General features: G+C 40.9%; 1 protein-coding gene across 2 annotated transcripts; it reads left to right on the top strand.

The window, feature by feature from the left end:
• Positions 1-304: 304 nt before the first annotated feature.
• On the top strand, positions 305-18828 carry CTXND1 (cortexin domain containing 1). 2 transcript variants are annotated; one of them, XR_015729789.1, is made up of 3 exons: positions 305-511; positions 16545-16687; positions 17828-18828. XR_015729789.1 is itself a non-coding variant. In XM_087878086.1 (2 exons), exon 2 carries the CDS (start codon positions 17884-17886, stop codon positions 18061-18063), a length of 180 nt encoding a protein of 59 aa, XP_087734212.1. In that variant the 5' UTR covers positions 16575-16687; positions 17828-17883; the 3' UTR covers positions 18064-18194. The 2 variants fall into 2 exon arrangements, 1 of the variants encoding a protein (XP_087734212.1); XM_087878086.1 differs by lacking the exon at positions 305-511 and having other exon boundaries at positions 16575-16687; positions 17828-18194.
• Positions 18829-19804: the final 976 nt, after the last annotated feature.

Below are 19804 nucleotides of genomic sequence, written 5' to 3'. Positions count from 1 at the left end.
GAGTCAGCATCTAGGGCAAACAAAGGACTGCAGGCAAGAAGAGAGCCAGGCAGGGACAATGGCAGCCCGGTGGTGATTCTCGGGGTACCGCAGATGCTCCAAGTGTGCCGTAGGAGAAGGAAAGGAGGAGGGGAGCCTTCTGGCTGGAACAAGCAGGTGTAGCTTCTGAAGCACAGGCAGGGCAGACAAACCAATGCAGCAAGCCATCCCAATCTTGCAGCAGAAACCACTGCCCTGCGATGATTTAGGAACTGGGGGGGAAGCTCAGCTGCTCAGTGGAAGCCAAAAGGACCATTTCCCACCCACTTCCCCAGTCCTCAGACTGGTGTCAGAGACGAGGGAGGAATCTCTCATTGGTCCTCCCTGGGGGTGGGGGGGAGTTAGGAAGCAGCTGGAGGAATTTCAGAACCGTTAAACCAAGGATGCTCCGAGAGAGACCCGTCCCTCGCGTCGACGCATCGCAAGGGAGGGTGGCTGTTTTGGTACTGCTGGAATGAACAAGTTGTGATAGGTTGGTAACTCTTATGTTTTTCTCTCCCTCTCACCTATCCCTACCCCCGTCCTATTGTTTCTTAAGGGAAAGCTGCTTCCCTTGCCTGCCAAGGACCGCTCACCTGCGCGGGGCATTTTTTGAGACAGGCAGACAAACCCCCTCGCCTGCAAAACTGTGTGGCAGGGACAGTTGGGCTGTTCACACAGACTTTTTCGACTTTGGGGAGGAGGGGGAGGGCCGCCCAACTAGAAGGAAACCATGGTGAGAGGAGACAGAGAAATTCTCTGTTTTATGTAAGGACTGCCTGAGGAATCCAGAGTTCATGTGTTCTACTTGAGGTGCTGGGTTGCAGGAGAATTCTGCTTTAAGGATACTCTCTCTTTCCCTTGTTCCACAAATTCTGTGTGTGGGGGTATGGGGGTGGGGTGTGCTTAGGGATACACTCTCTCTCCCTTGTTCCACAAATGGTGTGGATTTGTGTATGGATTGCACACATGTAGGCAGAAGTGAATGTTCAGAAGTGGCTCGGCAAGGTTTGGTTTGAGGGATGAATGGTTGCGATTTGAAGTTTGTAATGGAGCAAAAGATGAGTTCCTTCACGATCTAAGCGGAGAGGAATATTTGCATATCAAATACAGGCTTGGCACCGGAACAATTGACCCTCTCCAAGTCTGATTGAGAAATAACTTGCCGGATAGTAATTTTTTTTGCTCTGGATTTAAGCAATGTTCCTTAGTGCACGGTGGATTTTCACAGAGACGAGAGATTAATTTAAAAAAAAAAATCTGTTTTGCCAAATCATAATGAACTTTGTTTATTGGCCCCGATAGAAATCTTCAATCTGCCAAAGCTCTGAGATTCAGATTCGGTCAAGCTGTGCACCATTTTCAAGTTTACGTTTTTAAAAAGGCTTTAGAATTCAGGGTGCCACCTCTAATTTAATGAGGAAGGGGGGGGGAATCATGCCAGCCATTGATCTCTCAACATGATGAATGATCCGTATTTGTCGCAACTGCAGGAAATATTACATTTTCTCCTCAGAATATGGAGCAGAACATAATTTCAGGGGTAATTATGCTTTGTATACGAAAGACCGCAGGTTACGCGCTATTTCTCCTCCTCTCCTGCTCCCCTTATCTCTCCGTTTCTTTTTGGAAAGAGGGAATTCTTCAAAAACTTGTTTGAGGCTGTATAGCTCAGCCTTCCACCTTTATATAATGGATAGATATATTATTGGATTAAGCAGTGCTTGCTCCAAGTAGCAAGTGTGGATCAATTGAAGGTGACTTGGAAATAATGATATATATGCTGAGGTATTTTTTTAGGGAGGCAAGATTTTTCTCTAGGTTGGAAAAAAAAAACTAGAAAAGTTTGTGCTGACTGCAGGCGAAGTCTTCCTGTGGATGTTACTAACAAAGTTTCAAAGAAGGCCCAGGTAAGGGCTCCTTCAGGTAAATTGTAGTAAGCTTATAACCTACTAGTTAAGTTATGACTGCGACCTATTAGTTAAGCAATTTGATTGGTGGTTGCTGATATTCCCAAATATACAATGTGGTGTGTTTAGAATAGAATAGAATAGAATAGAATAGAATAGAATAGAATAGAATAGAATAGAATAGAATAGAATAGAATAGAATAGAATAGAATAGAATAGTTATGTAATTCTTTTAATAATTTAAAATTTTGTATTGGTATGTGTTTTAGTTCTGGCTGTGCACCCCACTGAGTCCACTAGGAGAAGGGCAGTATACAAATTGAAATAAATAAATAAATAAATAAATAAATAAATAAATAAATAAATAAATAAATAAATAGAATAGAATAGAATAGAATAGAATAGAATAGAATAGAATAGAATAGAATAGAATAGAATAGAATAGAATAGGAGGAGGAGAAGGGAAGAGAAGGGAAGGAGAATAGAATAGAATAGGATAGGATAGGATAGGATAGGATAGGATAGGATAGGATAGGATAGGATAGGATAGAATAGAATAGAATAGAATAGAATAGAATAGAATAGAATAGAATAGAATAGAATAGAATAGAATAACAGAGTTGGAAGGGACCTTGGAGGTCTTCTAGTCCAATCCCTTGCTTAGGCAGGAAACCCTATAGCAGTGATGGTTAACCTTTTTGCCGTCACGTGCCAAAAGTGGAGGGAATGCAGGAGGGGGTCACACCCATAATTCAATGCCCCCCGTGCCGTGCCCCACCAACATGCACATGCGACCCCCCCCTGCACTCTCCTGCTTTTGGCACGCGATGGCACAGTGGGCCCAGTAGGCCCGTTTTTCACCCTTCCCAGGCTCCAGAGGCTTTCTTGGAGCCTGGGGAGGGCGAAAACAGCCTTTCCCACCCTCCCCAGAGGCCCTCTAGAGGCCGGAAACAGCCCATTTCCCTACTTCTGGTGGGCCCGAAAGGCCCGACAATCAGCTGGCCGGTGCGCGCATGCACATTGGAGCTGAGCTAGGGCAACGTTTGCGTGCCCACATATATGGCTCCGCGTGCCACCTGTGGCACTCGTGCCATAAGTTCACCATCACGGCCCTATAGCATTTCAGACAAATGGTTATCCAATCTCTTCTTAAAATCTTCCAGTTTCGTTTTGACTTAGTATGTTTTTATGCCTGTGTGAGATACGGCAACTGTACATCCTTCCTTCCACGTCTTTCCTGTTTTTGTACTAAATATTCAGGAACTTTTTGCTGATTTTAGAAACCTCTGGAGCTTCTTTGAAGCCTTAGAGATGTTTCAGCCATCCTTCAACTGCTGATTAAGGCAAAGAGGCAAACATAGTTATCACCGTGTCCCTTTTTCAATGGTTATATTCATTAGTCTATTTTTTTTTTTAGCATCCATAAAGCATTGGAGAAGCATTAAGGGCTGCAAACCAACTCTTCGCCCATGGAGCTGGCGGAAGAGTTTTCCCTAAAGAAGAGCTCAAAGAGACACTTTGTGTGTGTGTGTGAGACGGGCAGCCCCATAAATGTAATTAATAAATAAATAATTAAACCTGACGCCCTTTTCCATTTTCTAAATGAAAACTGTAGCTTTGCTCAGAGGGATCATTCGGGAGGATCAATTATTAATTCCCCTGTAAGAAAAGGAATTAAGGAGAGAGTAGAGAGATGCAATCGCTAATCGTGACCTTCAGAGAGCCCGAGAGATATCTTGGATTTCCTAAATCTAATTCTCTCACGCTGAAATGTTGCACGTGTTCAGTGGTCCATGGAAAAAAAATATATATGAAGAAATAGAGCTCCGGAAGTCATTATTTTCTTTTCGGAAAATAAGTCGTAACTGCATTTGCTGGAGGGCCTGAGAAATGCTACCAACAGAGCCCCATTGTTTCTTTGCACAACTTAGAAAGATGGCAAGACAAAAGTACAGGTGTTGTTGTTTTTTAAATGAAAGATCATTGGTAAGAAAGTTGAGATTTTTATTTTAAATAGTAATCACGGTATCCTTGGTGATCTCTGAGCTTGGTGATTTGCTTGTACCATGTTTCCCCCAAAATAAGACCCTGTCTTATATTTTTTTGAACCCTGAAATAAGCATTTGCCTGGCCTTATTGCCATGCACTCAAAAGCCTGATTGGGCTTATTATCAGGGAATTATTATCAGTGTGCGGCGGCAGCCAAAAAAGCAATGCAATCCTAAATTGCATTAACAGAGGGATACAATCAAGATCAAGTAAGGTACTAATACCACTCTGTAAAGCCTTAGTAAGACCACACCTAGAATACTGCATCCAGTTTTGGCACCACACTAGATGTTGAGACTCTAGAAAGAATGCAGAGAAGAGCAACCAGGATGATTAAGGGACTGAAGGCTAAAACATACAAAAAACGGTTGAGAGGAACTGGGCATGGCTAGTCTAGTGAAGAGAAGGACCAGGGGAGACATGATAGCAGTCTTCCAATATTTAAGGGACTGCTACAGAAAGGAGGGGGGTCAAGCTATATTCCAAAGCATCCGAAGGGCCAGACAAGGAATAATGGATGGAAACTGATCAAGGAGAGATTCCACCTGGAAATAAGGAGGAACTTTCTGACAGTGAGAACAATCAACCCATGGAACAGAAGTTGCCTTCAGAAGTTGTGGGAGCTTCATCACTGGAGGCTTTCAAGAAGAGATTGGACTGCCATTTATCTGAAATGAAGGATCTCCCGCTTGGGCGGGGGGTTAGACTAGATGACCTACAAGGTCCCTTCCAACTCTGTTAATCTAATCTAATCTAATCTAATCTAATCTAATCTAATCTAATCTAATCTATCCAGTTGCCATGACTCAAACTTCAGACAAGTTTACCTGGATGATTGAGAATCTTCACTGACACATCCATAGCCATGATAGGAGGACACATCCATCCCATAGGAGGAAAAATGGCATAAAGGAACAAAACCCAGAAAAGGTATTTACAGCTTAATGCAGTTGATATCTTGGGCTTAAATCTTTTTAACCACTAGGTAATTCTATCCTGGTTGTTTTCAGTGACTGTTAGCTAATGCACCATCTACAGTTACTCTTCAGCTTGGCTGCCACAGAACCTGTAGTAATTATTTCTGTTCTCTGCCAGACAAAAAGCTGATACGCTTTACTTTGGGCAGAAATGAGATTTGCTACAGTGGTTTTGTGTTTTTCCAGCTGGAAAAACTGTTTTGTTTTTTTTTCCGTTTTGGTCCTTGAGCGCTAAGTATAACCCAACCTTAATCACCCACCCCACTGACCAATTCCTTCAGTCTGTAAACTCTAACTCAAGGTAGATTTTAACAGACTTTAACAGATTAACAGAGTTGGAAGGGACCTTATAGGTCATCTAGTCCAACCTCAATTTTGAAAAACAGGGTTTCTCTATCCATTTATTTGTTTTGTCCCAACCCCTTGCTTTTTTACAATTAAGAGTCCTCGAAAACTCCAGAGCTTGCATTGCTTTTTAGAGCTATTTTAGATTGATTCCAATCAAGAGGTTGCTTTATCATTGGATATTGACCTTTTTTTTAAAAAAAAAAGAAAAAGAAAATCTTGCAATTCCAATCAAGAGGCTGCTTTATCGTTGGATATTGACTTTTTCAAAAGAAAACCTTGCAATATGAAACAGGGGAGCATTTATAACTTGGTCCTGTGCCATTGATGCCTTCTCCTCCTTCAAGAAGAGGGCAGAGTTTTAAATTAAAAATGTGTTCTCCGTGTATGTTTCATTCCAACAAGTTTCCAAGTGGTTTTGTACATATTTGTGTAGTCAGGCAAATAAAAATAACCAGAAATAACACACAGTTGTGGAAGGTAAAGGACTAAGTTGATTTTCAGCTTCATTTCGCACTTTCTTTTATTCTCTCTCTCTCTCTCTCCCTCTCTCCCTCTCTCTCTCTCTCTCTCTCCCCTCTCTCTCCTATCTATCCATGATTTATCCATGATCTATCCAATCTATCCACCTACCTACCTATCCATCTACCCATCCATCCATCCATCCATCCATCCATCCATCCATCCATCCATCCATCTATCTATCTATCTATCTATCTATCTATCTATCTATCTATCTATCTATCTATCTATCTATCTATCTATCTATCTATCTATCTATCATCTACCTTACCTAACCTACCTACCTACAGTGATGTGTTTCAAAAATTTTTACTACCGGTTCTGTAGGTATAGCTTGGTGGGCATGGCTTGGTGGGCGTGGCAGGGGAAGGATACTGTAAAATCTCCATTCCTACCCCACTCCGGGGAAAGGATACTGCAAAATCCCCATTTCCTCCTGATCAGCTGGGATTTGGGAGGCAGAGAATAGATGGGGGCAGGGCCAGTCAGAATTTTTACTACTGGTTCTCCAAACTACTCAAAATTTCCGCTACCAGTTCTCCAGAACTGGTCAGAACCTGCTAAAACCCACCTCTGCTACCTACCTACCTACCTACCTACCTACCTACCTACCTACCTATCTATCTATCTATCTATCTATCTATCTATCTATCTATCTATCTATCTATCTATCTATCTATCTATCTATCATCTACCTTACCTTACCTACCTACTTACCTATCTATCACAGAAGCATCCGTGCTTTCCCACCTTCACACTTTAAATCTGGGACTTGCAGAGCAAAAAGTTAAATGCTGATAGTGTTATTAATGTGCCCTCAGTGTAGGAAGATAAATTTGGTTTCTAAGCTGGTTTTTCCAGATGCAGCCAAAATTTTACAGCTATTCTTTATTTCTTCAGCAGCAACTTTTGGCAGTTTGGAGCAGTGTCAGCAGAATCTGATCGCTGGTTGCTGCTAGCAGAGAAGGCCTGGCTGACATCATTTCATTAAACGGGGTGGGGAAAAGCAAGCCTCATTTAATGACAAAGGATCCATTGGGGGAGATGGGGGAGAAAGAAATCTGCAGGGCCAAAGTTCCTCTCTAGCTTTAGTATTGTATTTATTTTATTTATTTGTATCTTGCCTTTATTTAAGGGATGCGGTGGCTCAGACGCTGAGTGTGTCAATCGAAAGGTTGGCAGTTCGGCGGTTCGAATCCCTAGTGCCATGTAACGGGGTGAGCTCCCGTTACTTGTCCCAGCGTCTGCCAACCTAGCAGTTTGAAATCACGTAAAAAATGCAAGTAAAAAAATAGGGGCCACCTTTGGTGGGAAGGTAACAGCGTTCCGTGCGGTGCCTTTGGCGTTGAGTCATGCCAGCCACATGACCACGGAGACGTCTTTGGACAGCGCTGGCTCTTCGGCTTTGAAACGGAGATGAGCACCGCCCCCTGGAGTCAGGAACGACTAGCACATATGTGTGAGGGGAACCTTTACCTGCCTTTTATTATTTTTACAAATAACTCAAGGCAGTGGATCTATCCAACACACCTTCCTCCTTCCTCTTTTCCCTACAACGACTGCCCTGTGAGGTTGGTTTGGCTGAGAGAGAGTTTCTGGCCCAAGATCACCCAGCTGGCTTTTATAACTAAGGTGGGACTAGAACTCACAGTCTCCTGGTGATTGGCCCAAAGTCACCCAGCTGGCTTTCGTGCCTAAAACGGGACTAGAACTCATAATCTTTGCTTTCTAACCTGGCGCCTTAACCCCTAAACCAAACTGACCCTCTTATGTTTTGACTTCCTTGTTGTCCGAGTAGTTTATATCCTGATGCCCACCTTCCTCAGTTTTCTAACCAAGGCATTTAGTAATGGTTCCTCATTACTATGCTTGCTCTTCCCACAAAAACATAGAAGTGGAATTTTGAAGCCCTCTCCCAGTCTAGACCCTTCCTCCCTCCCTTCAAACTAGAAATATCCAATTAACTGGTTGGAATTCTAGGAGGTATAAGCCACCTCCACGGGGACAACCTCAGCTGATTATCTGAATTTCAGATGACTACCTAGACTCTGTTTTAGTACAGGCAACCAAGAAGAATCCATAAGTTCAAAGACAGAGAATTTCACTATACAACTACTCAAACTGTTAGGGATCTTCTACTGTTTAACTACATTCTACTTGGCATTGACTCTTATACGAGTCTTGAACGTCAGAATAAAGTTTCACTCTCTTTTGGCCTTGATCCATTCCAGTTATTGTTAAAAGAACTAGGACACTCATAATGCTTATTTATTTTATTGACTGAAAAATTGCTGCCAGTCCAGTTAGATTAGGCTGGGCAGTGTTTCTCAACCATGGCACCTTAAAGACGCCTGGACTTCGCCTCCCAGAATTCCCCAACCAGCATGCTGGCTGAGGAATTCTGGGAGTTAATGTCCACAAGTCTTAAATTTGCCAAGGTTGGAGACCCCTGGTCTACAGAGGAATGATTGAGTCTGTCATCTGCACCTCCATAACTGTCTGGTTTGGCTCTGCAACCCAACAAGACAGACACAGACTTCAGAGGATAATTAGAACTGCAGAAAAAACAATTGCTACCAACCTGCCTTCCATTGAAGACCTGTATACTGCACGAGTCAAAAAGAGGGCTGTGAAAATATTTACAGACCCCTCGCATCCTGGACATAAATTCTTTCAACTCCTACCCTCAAAACGACGCTATAGAGCACTGCACACCAGAACAACTAGACACAAGAACAGTTTTTCCCCGAATGCCATCACTCTGCTTAACAACTAATTCCCACAATATTGTCAAATAATTTACTAAGACTGTATTATTATTATTCTTCTCTTCCATATCTATCTCTTCACACTTATTACTATAACCATGTTGCTTGTATCTTTCAATTTTTATTTGTTTCCTAGTACGATTTGATAGCTTATTATTAACCTTGACTATTACTAAGTGTTGTATCTTTTTATTCTTGATGAATGTATTTTATTCTCCTTATGTGCACTGAGAGCATATACACCAAAGGCAAATTCCTTGTGTGTCCAGTCACACTTGACCAATAAAGAATTCTATTCTATTCTATTCTATTCTATTCTATTCTATTCTATTCTATTCTATTCTATTCTATTCTATTCTATTCTATTCTATTCTATTCTATTCTATTCAACTTAAAAATACCAAGTTTGAAAAACACTGAGTTAGACGAGTCATTGGGAATAATAAAAGAATCATCTTCTGATTCTAAATCACCAGCCAATTTTCTTACCAGCTCTCTTGCCAGTGAAAATATGCAACATTTTGCATCTGCTAGCAGCTGGTCTACATAGCAAAAGCCTCCATATCAGAGGAGCTATTCAAAGGGCACAGTGGGAGACTATTAATAACTAGAACTTATTTTCAATTCCCTTTTCCAGGTGATATATGACTTAATCTTCCCCCATTAATTGATAACATCAGAGAAGATGCATTTATGTCCTTGTGTGAGTCATTCCTCCTGCCTCCAAATAGCTTGGAACCCTCCTCTAGTGATCGGCCCAGCTTGTCCAAAAATGGCATGTTAAAGAGACAGTCCAACACAGTTCAATGGAGTGAAGCAATGGCTCAACCAGCACACTTCCTCAAAAGAAGAGAAATAAGTTGCAAGATCGAATCTGGGTCAGTCACTGTGACCAGAAGTTTAGTCTTCTTTGAAGCTTTTGGATTCATGCTGGAGCCCATCTTCAGGGAACTTCTCTCTACTGGAATATGTGCGCTTTGGGCTAGTCTGTGACTTGTATTTATGTGGTGCGTATTTATTCTGCGACTATGTAGGACAAACGAGGAGGAAGGTTAACCATCAGATGGCAAGAACAGAAGGGGAGGGGAGGAGATGAGGAGATGAGGAGTCCTGAACTCACTGGTAGCCTCACATTGCAATGAACAAAGACACACACATGCAAGTTTGCAGCTACTAAGATTGTTGGCCGAGCAGATACAAAAACAGCCAGGGAAATTATTGAAGGCTGGGAAATGGGCCCCTTGTTAGTCAACACGAGTGCTGATTCACCACCAGCTTATCAACTACTTAGGAGCAGAGGGCTTGGCAGCAAAAGGAAACAACAGCCAATTGCTAGCCATCCATAGCACTTAGCAATAGCACTTAGACTTATATACCGCTTCACAGTGCTTTTACAGCCCTCTCTAAACGGTTTATAGAGTCAGCATATTTGCCCCCAACAATCTGAGTCCTCATTTTACTCACCTCGGAAGGATGGAAGGCTGAGTCAACCTTGAGCCAGTCAGGATCGAACTGCTGACAGTAGGCAGAGTTAGCCTGCCATAGCAATATCACTTAGCACTTAGACTTATATACCATTTCATAGTGCTTTACATAGCAATAGCAATAGCACTTAGACTTATATACCGCTTCACAGTGCTTTTACAGCCCTCTCTAAGTGGTTTACAGAGTCAGCATATTGCCCCCAACAATCTGGGTCATCATTTTACCAACCTCGGAAGGATGGAAGGCTGAGTCAACCTGGAGGGAGGGAGGGAGGGAGGGAGGGAGGGAGGGAGGGAGGGAGGGAGGAAGGAAGGAAGGAAGGAAGGAAGGAAGGAAGGAAGGAAGGAAGGAAGGAAGGAAGGAAGGAAGGAAGGAAGGGCAACAGCACTTAGACTTATATAGGATGGAAGGCTGAGGCAACCTTGAGCCTGGTGAGATTTGAACTGCTGAACTGCAGCTAGCAGTCAGCTGAAGTAGCCTGCAGTACTGCACTCTAACCACTGCACCAACACACCAATCAGCCAATAAAAAGGCACCACATAAATACCACTCACAGAATAGCCTAAAACACACATTCTGTAGAAAAAAAATTCCCTGAAGATGGGCTCCAGCATGAGTCTGAAAGCTCAAAAGATTAAACCTCTAGTCCTGGTAACCAACCAAGATTCAATCTTGCGACATTCTCCTGGGACACGTATGTTTGCCTTCATTCATGGGAGAAATAAGTGGTATCTCTCAAGGATCCATTGCCCTTTTTTTATAAATTTGTTCATGGATGATCTTGAGTTAGGGATAGGCAGTAAACAGTGGTCGTGTTTGCAGGTGATACTTAGCTATTCAAGTTAATAAAATCCAGAAATGATGAGGAAAAGCTCCAGAACGCTCTTCTGTTTAAGCAAGGGAAGAGCGCTACATATTCATAGCAATAGCCACCAAAAGTTGACTTGGACTCAGGGCAAAGGAGGAAGGATGGATAGATATGCCCTCTCCTGCCTTTTATCTTAAACTTGCACCTCTTCCAGGAAATTGAGTACTTCAGTCCACTTCTCCAAGAGTAGGTCACAGCATATATTAATTTGACAGCTGCTTCCTAGACGGGTAACCTTAGAACCCAATTAAAAATGAAAGGCTGAATTAGACTCGACAGCCATAAACCTGGGAATCAGCTTGCAGCACAAGTCAAAGAGCCCAGCAGATGATTCCGGAGAAAATGGGAGAACATCTTGAACTTGTAGCTTGTACTGTTATGTAGGCAGCTGAACCATAACAGATCAATTGGCAAGAAATACTCGCAAGGGAATCTCCTGTAGAGATAGACACTGCTTATCTATCTATTTATCTGTCTGCACAAATTTGTCAGAAATGGTGTAGGGTCTCCTGCTTGGGCGGGGGTGGGGGGTTGGACTAGATGATCTACAGGATCCCTTCCAACTCTGTTAATCTGTTAAAAAAAATATGTGCCAGTGCATGTATATTTTTTAGAAGTTGTCACCCTGCTTTCCATCACTATTGAAAATATCCTATTCATCACCTTCCAAGATTTTTAGTTTTTAGTTCATTCATTTCTGCCCTTCTTTGTAACTTTCAGTCTTCCTCTTACCCCTAAACCCTTTAGTTTTTTTCCCCTCTCTTATTACTCTATGGCTCCTTATTGCGGGGATAAGGGATGTAGCCATAGAAAGAACAAAATCTTCAAGGAAAGGGAAAAAAAGTAAAACAGAAAGCAAAAAAAAAAGAACAATTTTAATTACATTAAAGCAAATACAAATTATACTCAGAGAAAATAGAGAAAAAGGATAAAAAGTGCAAAGAAAGAACATAAAAAGAAAGGAAACACATAATGAGGCTACTTCCAATCTTTGTCAAAACAAATATAAATAAACTTCATATTTCTTTACCCCCAAATGGTTACAAATATCTCTTCCTCGCTGAACCCATCCCTTATCTATATGCAAAACATCAACTTTCCACTTCTGATGTCAGCAAAAAATCCAGAAAGATTGACCAAAGCTTTATAGAAATATGTCTTATTTTAACTCCGGTCAAACCAACCAACTCTACATTCCTTCCTTTTACTTCTAACAATCTTGGTCCTTAATTCAAGCATCAAATCCATGATAGGATTTGATCTTGCTTCAATTTTTCTTTTTCCCCACAACAAAGACTTTTATCAAACCTTTTGAGGCTATATTCTAAGCGCAGTCTAAGTCCTGATCCAAACTCTTAACTCTTGTTGTTGAGTAAAAAATGAATAACCAAAAGCACCATTGCATAAACAGGCACACCTTACTTTCACCTCTGTGCATGACTAGCTTACCAACACAAATATGCTCATAAAACTAATCAGAACCCCTTCGCCCGGAGTGAAAGATGGATGGTGTGGACATATCGTCTGACAAACTACAAAGCAAAAACATTGGCTCAGACAAAGACGCCTGAAGACACACAGAAACCAGAACAATCCCGACTCGGCTTTTCATTGCATGTGCCAATAACCTTGACAGACAAGAAAGAGATCACATTTCAGTTTAATTGCTTTCCTTTTTTTTTTTTTCACCGATTCCCTCAAGTTTATGAAACACACTTGGGAGCTTATAAATAGTTCTTCCATTTAAAAAAAAAAAACCAGAAAAAAATTCAAGCTCTTTTCATCCTAATTTTAAAATGCACATGTCCATGCATGCATCCATAAGTATTTCATGTGTGTATCTGTGTGCACATTTAGGATGTGTGACTGGGATATGGAAAAACTCAGTGAATGAGGCCAGAACAATTCTTAGTTATCTGGTTTGTTCAAACTTAATGCAGTTATTTGCAACTTGCAAAACATTGCATTGCATCTACTTACAGTCAGTGGTGAAATCCAAATTTTTTTACTACCGGTTCTGTGGGCGTGGCTTGGTGAGCATGGTGTGGCTTGGTAGGCGTGGCAGGGGAAGGATACTGCAAAATCTCCATTCCCTCCCCCCTCCTGGGGGAAGGATATTGCAAAATCTCCATTCCCACCCCACTCTGGGGGCAGCCAGAGGTGGTATTTGCTGGTTCTCCGAACTGCTCAAAATTTCTGCTACCAGTTCTCCAGAACCTGTCAGAACCTGCTGGATTTCACTGCTACATTTCGGCCCTCGTACTGAGATACTACTGTATAACTCTCGAGTTCTGACTCTCAACTTTTCTAACATTTGTGTAACACAACCACTGTTGTACCTTTGGGAACTGTTCTAGGACAGGCAAGAATTCAGGCAATCTAGAAATATTGGGAGGCTGCCCGACCTCAATAGATTTCTTGGAAATTTGAGCTCTGTGCCAACTCCCTCAATGACACAAGTGAAAATCACATGCAAGTGGTCAGAATTTCACTCCCCCATCCAATTTTCCCCCCCTGTGTTATATGCATTCAAATTCTCACGCAGGAACTTCTGAATGGAACTTTAATTCAGGCTACGGATGGCACCATTCCCACTGCACTTGTTGAGAAGGAAAATCAGGGATTGTTATTTAACCACCAGTTGACATTAAAAGCATCATAAAGGCCATCAACCTGATTTATAGCTTGGGAAAAAATCCAGGGGAGTTTCCAGCTATTCATTCAAGTCGGTTCTGTGTTAGAATGGCTTAGGACATTGGCTGGTTCCCCAGAAAGTGTTTTTGGAGCAGAAACTTCAGCTGTCAGCTAGAGTTCTCCACCTGGGCTTCCACTCCAGTAAACCTGGATGCTGCAAACGAACACACAGGTAGTCCTCAACTTACAGAAACCTTTTGGGAAAAGTGTATTTTTGAGGTTTGACGGCTAATAACATCATCTTTTTTTTTTTTTTTGGAGTTTCAAGATAATCCTATTCCACTGCTGGAATGGCCTGGGAATAGCCCAGACCTTAACCCAATTGAAAATCTATGGAGTTGACTAAAGAAACTTGTTAGTCAGAAGCGACCCAGCAATAAAACCCAGTTAATAGAAGCAATTCTTCAATCTTGGTTTCACATAATAACAGCTGCAGAACTAAAAGACTTGGTTCACTCCACGGGAAGACATTGTAATGGCATAATTCATGCTAAAGGTTACCCAACTAAGCATTAACAGACATGGTGATCATTTTTGTAGATCTCGGTTTTTGTATGTGTTTCACTTTTCTTCTTTATAGTGTAACTGCTATTCTAATAGCAAATCCTTCATAAAAGTTACTGCATTACATTCTTGATTAAATTATCTTTCCATTGATATATAATTTTATGGTACTACTAAAAAAGGGGGGGGTATTATTAGCTAGTTTTAGAAAATACACTTTTCCCAAAAGGTTTCCACAATTTTGGCCACTATTGTACAACAGTTTATTGTTTGAAGTTACAACAGCACTGAAAAAAAATGACTTTGGACCAGTAGTGGGTTTCAAAATTTATTACTACCGGTTCTGTGGGTGTGGCTTGGTGGGCGTGGCATGGAAGGATACTGTAAAATCTCCATTCCAACCCCATTCCAGGGGAAGGATACTGCAAAATCCCCATTGCCTCCCGATCAGCTGGGACTTGGGAGGCAGAGAATAGATGGGGGTGAGGCCAGTCAGAGGTGGTATTTACCGGTTCTCCGAACTACTCAAATTTTCCGCTATCAGTTCTCCAGAACTGGTCAGAACCCACTGAAACCCACCTCTGCTTTGGACCATTTTTCACACTTAATAACAGCATTCCCATAATCAGGATATTGGTGTTGTGTTACCAACCAGCAGAGTAAATGCACAAGGAAACGTTGCTGAGAGCAATGAATAAGAGATATGCAAACTGGTTTATCAAAAGCTTACCTTATAGTAGAAAAACTATAGAAAAAGTCTCATAGTCTTTAAACAAATTCCAAGTCTTTGCCAGTTAAATCAGTCCAGTAGTTACAGATATCTTCTTACCAAACAAACATTAATTGGTTAGAATAACAAACTCACTCTGGTTCACAAACCACGATGGTAGCAGATCCAAAGAGGAGAGGATAAAAAGGAAAAAGGGAGGGAAGGAGAGAGGAGATGAAGGGACTGGAGGGAGCCATGCTATAACCCTCTAAAGCAATTTCTCAATTTCTGTATAACATGCAAAACAGACCCAGCGCAGAGTTCATCTGTGAGGGAGATGGGCAGGTCTTATATTTGATAAATAAAATAAATAAATCTTCACAATATCAGATATCAAACCATTTGGTCAGCTATATCAGTTGCTTTGGAAGTTGCAGCTCCAACTTTTCTTTCAATTGGATGGAATGCATTTTGCATTTTAAATTAAATAACTTCCCAAACACAGAAAGAGAGGAGACAGAGAGATAGACAGAAAGCAATTCTATGCCAATTTTGCAGTGCATGTTTTTAAAACAAAAATACATAAAGGAATAGTTATGTACAAGAATGCATGTTTATTAGATAGAAAGGAAAGGAGAAAAATGGAGGAGTCACTTAACATATTTTTGGACAAAAAAAATATAATCCCCCAGATTTGATCATTTTGACCCTGTCATCAAATCTTATCACATATTTCCAGATAATCACAAGAGGCCCATCTTTTGCAGGCTCTGATTTGTAAAAGTCCACTTGGAAACTGTTCTATAAATACTCTTTTACTCCAGTTTTTTTTTTTTAATTAAAAAAAAATCCCGGAAACCTCTGTTCAGGGAAACTCTGGTGTCTTGCAGCAAGAAAACTGCCACGAATTAAATGAGGTATATAAAAATTGATGTGGCTTTCCAAATTACATAATTAACCAAAGGAACTGACTCAGAGAACTATACAAAAAGAAAAAAAAATATACAGAAAAGGAGCTGCAGCCAAATGAAAGGATTCCCTACAGCTTAATTAAGAAGCTTATTTCTTTCCTGAAAAAAGGACAATTCGTTTTTAAGGGGTGAAATTGTAGTTCCCGCATATTGTGGTCTGGGTATTTGAAGTCATTTGGCTGCTTTTTCTATCACTTCATAATCTGAGAAACAAGAGATGTGGGGTTTTTTGGTGTTTTTTAAAAAAATCAAAGTTGGATATTCACAGCTACTGCAAGATGATTAAATAGCAGTTGGGATGGTTAATGGACCTGAAACGGAAATTAGAAGCTGCTTCACGGGTGTAAAATTGAAAGGGTGGCTGATAATTAAGCAACTCTTATAAAACTCCAAAGACATTAAAACTTGGATGGGATGTGGAAATGCACAATGCAACAAAGAAATTGCCTGCAATGAAGAGGGGAAATAACCTCTTCACTTTGGAGAGGGCCACCTTCAGTTTGCACGGTTAGAAATACAGCAGGATACTTTTTAAAAATCTGAATCGAAACCTCTGTTTCTTTGCAAGAAAAATGTGGCATAGCAGGCTCTGTGAAAAGATACCCATTAGTTAGATTCGTTTTTTAAACAAACCATGGTTAACAACGCCGATGCTTAGCATCTGCGTGTGAATCGAAGTTAGTTCTCTTTGCAAAAGATTTGACCTAAAATGGTGTCATTGCAGGAACACACATTTAAAAGGAAATAAAAGGGAAGCAACATCCAGCCTTAACAGGGATGCTACACCTATTCCTAAGAATCGGTTTTTCTGAATCTTGGTGAAGCTGCCCTACTCCAGGAACTGAGCAAACAAAGATCAAATCCAGGGTAAGTCTCATAAGAAACGCTCGGGATCACAACAGCTATTGTAAGATTTGACTCAATCTGTAACAGCCTTTCCAAATCTGTTTTCCTGAGCTATTCTTGCAATGTGATCAAGATGCCTTTTCATATTATTAAGGGTAAAAAAAAAATTCTCAACCTTTTATATTTTGGATCGTGATGGCTCCATTGGAATTTAAGCATTGCTTCAATAGTAGTTATTTCTAATATTCTTTGTAGATGCTCCCTCAAAGCTAGAATGTTTCCAATGATAATTTTTTTTGGTATATTGTTTTGTATATTTGTTAACATCTTTTAAATATATATAACCATGGAAAGGTTATGCATATTTAAAAGGTTATTTTATTTTTTATTTAAAAAATAAAAAGGGACGCGGTGGCTCAGTGGCTAAGACGCTGTGCTTGTCGATCGAAAGGTTGACAGTTCAGGAGTTCGAATCAGGAGTGAAATCCAGCAGGTTCTGACAGGTTCTGGAGAACCGGTAGCGGAAATTTTGAGTAGTACGGAGAACCAGCAAATACCACCTCTGGCTGGTCCCAGATTGGGATGGGAATGGAGATTTTGTAGTATCCTTCCCTTGCCATGCCCACCAAGCCACACCACACCCACCAAGCCACGCCCACAGAACCGGTAGTAAAAAAATTTGAATTTCACAACTGGTTCGAATCCCTTTCATCTTGAAAGAAATAATTCCAGCTATATGAAGTCACCACTAAAAAGGACCTGTCATTGGCACCCACCAATCTGATGAATTTTAACGAAGTAAATTGGAGTCTCCAATGTTAAAAGAGCCATGGGTGGCACAGTGGTTAGAATGCAGTATTGCAGGCTAATTCTGCCCACTGCCAGCAGTTCAATCCTGACGGTCTCAAGATTGACTCAACCTTCCGTCCTTCCGAAGTGGGTAAAATGATTGTTGGGGGACAATATGCTGACTCTGTAAACCGCTTAGAGAGGGCTGTAAAGCATGATGAAGCGGCATATAAATCTAAGTGCTATTGCTATTAATACTGGGAGAGATAATATATATCAGTGCAGAACCCCTTAAACTTGCATTCTGAAAAAAAAAAAAGAATTCTAAAGATGGTGCATGGATTGTTTATTCAATACTGTCACTTCCTGCAGGTTAAAAAAATCATGGTAGCAGCAGGAATTAACCCTGATGTGGAGAGACACAAACAATGGAAGGACCAACTCCTGAACCTGCCTTTGTCGATGTGGATAAAGGACTAACTTTGGCGTGCTTTGTCTTCCTCTGCCTTTTCCTCATCGTCATGATTATCCGCTGTGCCAAAGTGATCATGGACCCTTACAGTGCCATCCCAACCTCCACGTGGGAGGAACAGCACCTGGATGACTGACCAATCCAAAGGCTTGGGGGGGGAAAGGTAGCCCCCAAGTCCTCTGCACCTTGGACCGACCATGGACTTGGCGCAAGAAAGCACATTAAGTGGCCACCTTATCAGGGTGAAAGCACTAAATAGGACTCCTCTTCACACCAAGATGCTTAGAGCAACGGAGAAGTTTTGAGAGCACATCGATTCCAGCTCTGCCTGCAGATCTACTTGAATTCTTCACTTTGCCCTTCTAATCTATTGCTACGCACTCTCTCTCTCTTTCTCTCTCTCTCTCTCTTCCAGGTTTCCATGAGAGGGGAACTACGACGGTTCAATTACATCAAGTAGCACAAAATGCTCTTTAGATACTAGAGCTCTCTTTCAAAGCTTTCTCTAGAGTAATCTGTATTTAGCAACGTTGGCTGCATTTAAATCCAATGTGAACAGCTTTATCCAGACTGCTTAGCATTTGAGTAGGGCCTGGGCGGTGGGGGTTGTCATCTTTCTTTCCCCACGTAGGGCAAACGATGTATGGGGGGTCCACGAAAAAAAAAATTGTTTTTGGGTTCATGTCAATTTAGTAATTCATGAGATTATATTAATTAGATCCAACTAGTATGCTTACTCTCTGTGTATCTTCCGTAGAATTAAAGACCGGTAGCAATAACGGAAAGCTCTTTTTTGGCCACTTTCAAAGATTTATAGGCTCAGCTCAGGTTATGTGCCTACGATTTCAGTCGTTATTTCAAGTGAAACCATAAAAAAATTCAGTCATTATTTCAAATGAAACCACAAAGATTTAAGTCGTTATTTCAAGTGAAACCATAAAAAATTCAGTCATTATTTCAAATGAAACCACAAAGATTTAAGTCGTTATTTCAAGTGAAACCATAAAGATTTCAGTTGTTATTTCAAGTGAAACCATAAAAAATTCAGTCATTATTTCAAATGAAACCATAAAGATTTCAGTCGTTATTTCAAGTGAAACCATAAAAAATTCAGTCATTATTTCAAATGAAACCACAAAGATTTAAGTCGTTATTTCAAGTGAAACCATAAAGATTTCAGTCGTTATTTCAAGTGAAACCATAAAAAATTCAGTCATTATTTCAAATGAAACCATAAAGATTTCAGTCGTTATTTCAAGTGAAACCATAAAAAATTCAGTCATTATTTCAAATGAAACCACAAAGATTTAAGTCGTTATTTCAAGTGAAACCATAAAGATTTCAGTCGTTATTTCAAGTGAAACCATAAAAAATTCAGTCATTATTTCAAATGAAACCATAAAGATTTAAGTCATTATTTCAAGTGAAACCATAAAGATTTCAGTCGTTATTTCAAGTGAAACCCTAAAAAATTCAGCCATTATTTCAAATGAAACCATAACCATTTCAGTCATTATTTCAAGTGAAACCATAAAGATTTCAGTCGTTATTTCAAGTGAAATGGAGTTGCCGATGGAGTTTGGGACACGGTGGTTCAGTGGCTAAGACGCTGAGCTTATCGATCGAAAGGTTGGCAGTTCAGCGGTTCAAATCCCTAGTGCCGCATAACAGGGTGAGCTCCCGTTACTTGTCCCAGCTTCTGCCAACCTAGCAGTTCAAAAGCATGTAAAAAATGCAAGTAGAAAAATAGGGGCCACCTTTAGTGGGAAGGGAATAGCGTTTCGTGTGCCTTTGGTGTTGAGTCATGCCGGCCACATGACCACGGAGACGTCTTTGGACAGTGCTGGCTCTTCGGCTTTGAAACTAGCACATATGTG

Source organism: Pantherophis guttatus, chromosome 13 (genome assembly GCF_059756535.1).
Source record: "Pantherophis guttatus breed Tessera chromosome 13, ASM5975653v1, whole genome shotgun sequence".
Lineage (NCBI taxonomy): Eukaryota > Metazoa > Chordata > Lepidosauria > Squamata > Colubridae > Pantherophis > Pantherophis guttatus.
The sequence above is the reverse complement of the archived record's forward strand: the minus strand, read 5'-3'. Positions and strand labels throughout refer to the sequence as shown.